General features: G+C 39.4%; 1 protein-coding gene across 2 annotated transcripts in view; it reads right to left on the bottom strand.

Annotated features, from left to right (window-relative positions):
- LONP2 (lon peptidase 2, peroxisomal) overlaps positions 1–8,323 on the bottom strand; it is a 112,039-nt gene that overhangs the window by 53,595 nt on the left and 50,121 nt on the right. For both annotated transcript variants that reach the window (XM_011989139.1, XM_011989140.1), the window contains 2 exons: positions 5,118–5,244; positions 1,619–1,752 (listed from right to left, as the gene is read on the bottom strand). In XM_011989139.1, coding sequence (XP_011844529.1) covers positions 1,619–1,752; positions 5,118–5,244 — 261 coding nt within the window. The remainder of the gene's footprint in view (positions 1–1,618; positions 1,753–5,117; positions 5,245–8,323) is intronic.

Genomic DNA, 8,323 nt, shown 5'->3' with positions numbered 1-8,323 from the left:
TGTTAGCCAGGATGGTCTCGATCTCTTGACCTCGTGATCCACCCGCCTCGGCCTCCCAAAGTGCTGGGATTACAGGCTTGAGCCACCACGCCTGGCCAACTCATGTTTGTTAAAGCAAATTTTGGCAAACTGCATAACAGCATGATACGATGAACTGAGACCCCTTACAGTTCTGGGGCAAGAAATTAAAACATTTTATTTTATTTACCTATTTATTTTTTTGAGATGGAGTCTCACTCTGTTGCCTAGATGGAGTGCAGTTGCATGATCTTTGCTCACTGCAACCTCTTGACTTTTGGGCTCAAGCGATTCTCCTGCCTCAACCTCCGGAGTAGCTGGGACTACAGATGCCTGCCACTACGGCCGGCTAATTTTTGTATTTTTAGTAGAGATGGGGTTTCACCATGTTGGCTAGGCTGGTTTCAAACTCCTGACCTCAAGTGATCTGCCCACTTCAACCTTCCAAAGTGCTGGGATCAAAGGCATGAGCCACTGTGCCCGGCCGTTAAAATATTTTAAGTGGGTACCAAAGGAACGTCCACATTTGATTGATTACAGTAATAGAACACCTCCACAATAATTTTTTAAATAATAATTACATTTATTTGTTTATCTGTAAAAGAAAATGTGTGAAAAATTATTACACATGGAGCTATTCCAGAGTACAAAGGTCTGCCCTTGCAGTACTTGAACAGCATGGATTTTCTAACGTTGTAAAAACTTTTTATGTTATGAATTATTTAAAGACTTAACTATCTGGGTCAGAAAGAAATAAGATAACACCAGAACCCATACATAATATACACCATCATTATACATCTGGAGAAAGTTACTGTGATGGTTAATATTGAGTGTCAACTTGTTTGGACTGAAGGATGCAAAGTATTGTTCCAGTGTGTCTGTGAGGATATTGTCAAAGGAGATTAACATTTGAGTCAGTGGACTGAGAGAGGCAGACCCACCCTCAATCTGAGTGGGCATCATCTAATCAGCTTCCAGCATGGCTACAATAAAGCAGACAAAAGAAGTTGGAAGGATCAGACTTGCTGATTCTTCTGGCCTTCAGCTTCCTCCCGTGCTGGATGCTTCTTGCCCTCGAATATCGGACTCGAAGTTCTTCAACTTTTGGACTCTAGAATGTACCAGTGGTTTGCCAGGGGCTCTTGGGGCTTCAGCCACAGACTGAAGGCTGCACTGTCAGCTTCCCTACTTTTGAGGTTTTGGAACTCGGAATGACTTCCTTGCTCCTCAGTCTGCAGATGGCCTACTGTGGGACTTCACCATGTGATTGTGTGAGTCAATACTCCTTAAACTCTTCTTCATATACACATCTATCTTATTAGTCTTATCCCTCTAGCGAACCCTAATACAGTTCCTATATCCTCAAAGCATTCATATTGAGTATTACTCCAGTTAAAACTGTGCTATTTGTAAAAGACAATCCTCTTGATGAAACACGTTGAAACATTAAGGTATTACTTACTGGATGCATTTAACAGTGGAGTCATGTGTGTCACTGCTCCAAGGACTACCCAACACCTTCCCCTCCATACGCAACCTTCTTCTGTCACTCACTCCTAGCCACTAGGCCTGAGAATGCCAGAACAAGGTCACCAACCTTCTCTCTCAGTCACATCAGAACGATCCAACTTGGCTTCCTTATGCTGTCCTTCTGCCACCTTCACGGCCACAGCTCGGCAAATGGCCCCAAGTTTTCTATCCAGAGAACGAACCCCTGCCTCTCTGGTATACCTGTCATCAAAGAAAAATATATTATTTTTGACTATACACCACCTAAAAAAAATAGAAGTAATGTGATTAACATTTTTAGTAAAGAAACGGTGTACATTTAAAAGTTCATTACCCTTTCTTGAGTACTAGCTTTTCTACACTTAAAACTCCTCATTATTGTTATTTCTTCAGTATTCTGATGTATTTTCAGCTACAACAATGTCCTTTATACAGATTATTTTGAATTATAATCCTACACTTAAAAATGAACCCTAGTTCTAGTTCAATTTACATTGCCAAAGTAAAGTTGGCACCATACAAAAAAACCATTTACTCCTCGGTAATTTGTTGAAGAGTTTTCTTAAACAAAATTTGTCAATTTAGGAAAATTCTAGATAAATTTATTGTATTTGAAATATTGCTGAAAGAATAAGACAAATTGTGCTCTTTGTGGAACTAAAACAAAAACAAATCTGAGACAGAAATCTGGTTTTCACTAGGCACTTTGCTAACCACCTTTCTTCAGTGTATTTTCATTGTGAAGATTTCTAAAGGAAGAAGGTATGCTAAGTGATGAAAGCACTGTGACACTGTGAAAAAGACTCTACGTGTGGTTAAGCAGAGCTGCTTTAAACACATGTACATTAGAATCAAACTCCATTAAGACATTCCACAGACCATTATACAGTGAAACCATTTTTGGCCACTCAGTTTTGGATGGACCTGAATGGACAGGATCAGGTGGAGAATGCAGTTTTATCTGAAGAAATGGATTTGACTAAGCCATACATTTGATTAAGTCAGACATACACTGTAGACTTTACGAAAGCAGATTTTAAAAGTTCTGAGAAAAGACAGATAAAAAGCTCTTAGTTAAACACTCTAAAACTCATTTCAGTCAAAGGTACAGAAGGATATAAAGTCTATATTATGCAACTACACATAATTTCAATAAGGGAGGAAACAGGGAGGCATCTTAACAACTTCTACATTTGGGCTTTAAAAAATTCAGCTCCATAAATACAAAATAGGATATGCCAAGCTTAGTGAAAGTCACTGAAAAAGGGAAGAGAATAATCTTTAAAAAGCTAAGAATCTAGAGATACAGTCATAAAATAATATAGTCAGAATAAGAAAAGCATGATCTTCCTATACCATGAACTGTTTAGACTCTATCTGAAACATTGTGTTCAACTCTGGGTGTTTAATTTTAATACACATTGATATACAGGATTCTTTCAGAAGAAGACTAATTAGGAAGTCTTGAAACTACATCAAGAGGAATGGTACAGAGGAGAGGAATGGTTAGCTTGAAGAAGAGAACACTTAGCCTGCAGACCTGATAGTATTTTATTTTAATGTCAGAAGGGCTGTACAAGGAGGAATTACACTTAGATTCCAGGTGCTCATATAAGGCAGAAGAAGAAAATTATAGAAAAGTGAACAGAAAGAATATCTTTGTAACAACTATCACTTGAGCTCAGGAGTTCCAGGCCAGCCTCGCCAAGATGGTGAGACCCCATCTCTAATTTTTTTTTTTTTTTTTTTGAGACGGAGTCTCACTCTGTTGCCCAGGCTGAAGTGCAGTGGCACGATCTCGACTCATTGCAACCTCCACCTCCCTCGTTCAAGCAATTCCCCTGTCTCAGCCTCCTCAGTAGCTGGGATTACAGGTGCACACCATCATGCCTGGCATGCGCCTGTGGTCCCAGCTACTTGGGGGATTAGGCGGGAAGATGGCTTAAGCCTGGGAGGCAGAGGCTGCAGTGAGCCAAGATCACGCCACTGCACTCCAGCCTGAGTAACAGCATGAGAACCTGTCTTAAAAAAATAATAAAAATAATTATCTTTGTTACGATTAGAATTACCCATGAAGAGGTAGTGATTAGCTAGCATTAAGCATACTGGGACTGGAAGTATTCAAGTAGGTGAGTTATACTTGGAGATAAGAAAGACTAGAACATTAGGGTCTGTGACTGTGACATATCTCAAAAGATGAAAAACTCAAATATTGATACTCTATGTCCTAAGTTTGGTAACTCACTAAATACCCAAAACGTGCCTGGAGTAGTACATACTTGTGCTGTTTTTAAAAACAATATCAAAACTAACAAAACTGCTCAGTATTTCCTTATGTCCATAGCTTTTAAGATCTGATATTTTGAGTTAACAAGTATATATAAAAAAAGAAATAGTTCTCCAGGCAACAATTGGGAAATATAAATAATGATCACCCTTCAGAATCATTATTATTCAGATAAACTCTGGGTTTTTCTCCATCCCTCATATTTTACAGATGGGGAAGCTATCAAAAAGCTTAATGACTTACTGAAAGTTACCCAAAGGCATCATGAGTGTTATCTGGAATAATGATACTGTTGGAAGACTCAGGCATATAAGTCACTTAATTTATTTCTCCTGGCATTATCCACACCATAAATCACAAAACAAATTAAGAAAAGGAACCCCCAGGTAAGATTTAGTCTTACTGTTTTGTATATAAATCTAAATAGACCCATAAGAACGCACAGATCAAAAGACAGTCTGGCCAAACTCTAAGTAAAAGTTCAAAATAGAGAAATACTTTACATCTCTTAAAAACAGTAGTTACTAGAAAAGGGCCGCATGACTAGAGCTTGGCAGCCTGACATGACTTGCTGGATGATGCAATGGATCTGTAATACTGAGCCAGGAAAACTGTAAGAGGCTGTGGTGGATATAAATTCTCAACAGAGTATATTTTCCATTCAAACAGGGAATCTGTACATTAGACTAAGCAATACTCTATTCAGGTAATTTACACACTGCTTGCTACAGGCTTAAGCATTTGGTAGTAAACTGGGAAAGGCACCTTCTCTATTGTTCCAGTGTTAATTCTGAAGATCAAAATTCCAAGGATTTAAAAAATCTCTCAGCCAAAGAGAAGAAAAGAAAACTGAGTAACTTATATCAGATTTTCTGAAAGTAGCGTATCACCTCTTAGAACTCAAAAACTTTCAAGATCTTGGGCATAAAAAGTGTCTCTATATTTGCCACGTATTTGGTTTTTAAATGATCTGATTAACCCCTTATATTGCTATTGTGACAAAGCATAAATTTCAGCTTTAGCTATAACAATATTCCAAATGCTTTCTCTGTAAACTTCTGCCTAGTACAGAGAATGGTGTAAATCAATAGTTATGATAACACTTGCTGGAAGTTGTTGAAGAAAGATAAATGGATGCTATGGGATGCCAATAAAATAATCTCCTTTTCAAGAGACTGTGGCTTATCTCAAAAGATGAAAAATTCAAATATTGATACTCTGTGTCCTAAGTTTGGTAACTCCGTAAATACCCAAAACGTGTCTGGAGTTCATTAATGAAGCCTCAGGATGGCTCACTAACCTGGTGATGATGTCAAGAGTGGTGACCTGGGGGATCTGAATCTGCTGAGGAGTCAGCCCATGTTGTTCCAGCTGCTTGGGGATCAAGTGCCTATGGGCAATCTCTATCTTCTCCTCCTGTGTATACCCTGGAAAAGAAGGGATCTTGTTTCGTAATTATTTACATGGCTCCCATAATGCCATGCGTTTTTTTTTTTTTTTTTTAGAGACAGAGTCTCCCTCTGTCACCCAGGGTGGAGTGCAGTGGCGTGATCTCAGCTCACTACAACCTCCACCTCTCGGGCTCAAGCGATTCTCCAGCCTCATTCTCCCAAGTAGTTGGGATTACAGGCATGCGCAACCATGCCTGGCTGATTTCTGTATTTTCAGTAGAGACGGGGCTTTGCCATGTTGGCCAGGCTGGTCTCAAACTCCCGGCCTCAAGTGATCCACCAGCCTCAGCCTCCCAAAGTGCTGAGATTACAGGCATGAGCCACTGCTCCCAGCCAGTGCCATGCTTTTTTAATGAATCAAATATAGATTAAATGGATCTTAGATTTAGAACACATTTAAGTATTATTTCAAATGAGACTATAATTACAATAAAGAAATTTATTTTGGCCAGGCACGTTGGCTCACATCTGTAATCCTAGCACTTTGGGAGGCTGAGGCAGGCGGATCACTTGAGCTTAGGAGTTTGAGACCAGCCTGGGCAACATGGCGAAACCCTGTCTCTACTAAAAATACAAAAAATTAGCTGGGCGTGGTTGCACGTGTCTGTAGTACCAGTTACTCTGGAGGCTGAGGCACGAGAATTGCTTCAGCTGGGGAGGGGGAGGTTGCAATGAGCTGAGATTGCGCCACTGCACTCTAGCCAGGTCAGCAGAGACTCGAGACTCTGTCTCCAAAAAGAAAAGGAAAAAGAAAAAAGAAATTTGATCTAAATCAATAATTGTTAAAATTTCCAACGTTTTCACAAACAACACAAGCATTTACTAAGCACAGTGTTTGAAAGTCTTCTGATTAAATGATGTATCTCCCAAAGAGGAAAAAACCTCAAATCTTAGAGACAATTATCTGTTTATCCTCAAATCCTCTGAAATTTCAAATAGAAAAATAAATACTTCTTTTTAGCCTAATTTGATCTATACTTGAAACACACACACACCCCTCAATTAACTAAGCAATGGGTTCCAAAAGGGCTCTAAAGATACTGTTTCCAGAACTATGACTATAAAATAAATTGTAGCAGCAAAAGAAAACCTAAGATGTCCCTACAGAAGGCTTTTCCCTCCACATGATCGTACATATAAACGTGTGTGTCTATGTAATTATATATGTGTGCATATGTATTTATATATGTATATACGTATTTTATATATACAGTATATTTAAAAGACTTTATGTTCTTATTTAATAGCCTGAATAAATATAGATTTTCTTTGTCTCTAAATCCTGTAAGACAAAATTCCATCTAACGTCCCTTTCCATTTAACAAGCAAAAATTAAAAATATGAATTGATAAGGCACTTTTTGAATGGAAAGAGGTTAGTAAACACCAGGAAAGCTAGAAGATCGGACAGCTAAATCTGCCAAAGGAAGAAGGTGGCATCATATGTTCCCCTCTGCAGCAGCTGTCCTGATTCTTTCACTTTAATTTAGTGTATCTAATGGGTTTTCTGCTGTAACTTGGAGTTTCCAGGGAATTGAGTCTCATTACTTATTTACTTTAGACTTTAAATACACAATTAAGTTTTTACTCTACCATATTTTAAAATTAAATATAGGAACCTGCAATGCTCACAGATAATTAAGAAATTCAATTATATTGGGAGGCCAAGGCGGGTGGATCACGAAGTCAAGACATCCAGACCATCCTGGCCAACATGGTGAAACCCTGTCTCTACTAAAAATACAAAAATTAGCTGGGTGTGGTAGTGCACGCCTGTAGTGTCAGCTACTCAGGAGGCTGAGGCAAGAGAATTGTTTGAACCTGGGATGTAGAGGTTGCAGTGAGCCGAGACTGCGCCACTGCACTCCAGCCTGGCAACAGAGCGAGACTCCATCTCAAAAAAAAAAAAAAAACAAAAAAAAAAAACAGAAATCCAATTATAACTCACTTAGTAGTAAAAATATATTTCAGATTAATTAGAAAAATACATTTAGATTACATTTAGAATCTAAAGACATTTAGGGCCAGGTGTGGCAGTTCACGCCTGTAATCCCAGCACTTTGGGAAGCTGAGGCAGGTGAATCACCTAAGGTCAGGAGTTCAAGACCAGCTTGGCCAATATGGAGAAACCCCATCCCTACTAAAAATGCAAAAATTAGCCAGGTATGATGGTGCACACCCGTAGTCTCAACAACTTGGGAGGCTGAGGCACGAGAATCACCTGAACCAGGAAGCAGAGGTTGCAGTGAGCCGAGATTGTGCCCCTGCATTCCAGTCTGGGTGACAGAGACTCCGTCTTAAAAAAAGAAAAAATAAATAAAAGACATTTAGGCTGGACATGGTGGTTCACGTCTGTAATCCCAACAATTTTGAAGGCCAAGGCAGGCAGATCACTTGAGGCCAGGAGTTCGAGGCCAGACTGGCCAACGTGGCGAAATCCTGTCTCTACTAAAAATACAAAAATCACCTGGGTGTGGTTGCAAGTGCCTGTAATCCCAGCTACGTGGGAGGCTGACACACGAGACTCACTTGATCTTCGGCGGCAGAGGCTGCAGTGAGCCAAAATTGTGCCACTGCATTCGCCTGGGCAACAGAGCTAGACTCTGTCTCTAAATAATTAAATAAATAAAGACATTTAGATTCTACTCTACATTAAAAAAAAACCTCACTGATATTTGATCTCCTCCAGGGAAAAACAATTCTGAGCAATCAAAATAAGGTGAAAGTGCTATAATTTATCTAGCGTTAGTAAGCGAAGGAATACATTTTGCACACTCCAGTGAAGGAGAAGACAGTTAAAAAATTTAACTATTTGATAGATTCAAGAGGAATTTAAAAGCGGCATGCATTTTAATATAAAAGTGAGGCCAGATTTTATGAAAACATTCAGTTTTTTTTTTTTTTTTTTGAGATGGAGTTTCACTCTGTCACCCAGGCTGGAGTGCAGTGGCGTAAGGCTCACTGCAACCTTCCCTTCTCAGGTTCAAGGGATTCTCCTGCCTCAGCCTCCTGAGTAGGTGGGACTATAGGCGCCCACCACCATGCCAGGCTAATTT

This window comes from Mandrillus leucophaeus, unplaced genomic scaffold (genome assembly GCF_000951045.1).
Source record: "Mandrillus leucophaeus isolate KB7577 unplaced genomic scaffold, Mleu.le_1.0 Scaffold348, whole genome shotgun sequence".
Classification (NCBI taxonomy): Eukaryota; Metazoa; Chordata; class Mammalia; order Primates; family Cercopithecidae; genus Mandrillus; species Mandrillus leucophaeus.
This window is presented reverse-complemented; position numbering and strand designations above follow the sequence as displayed.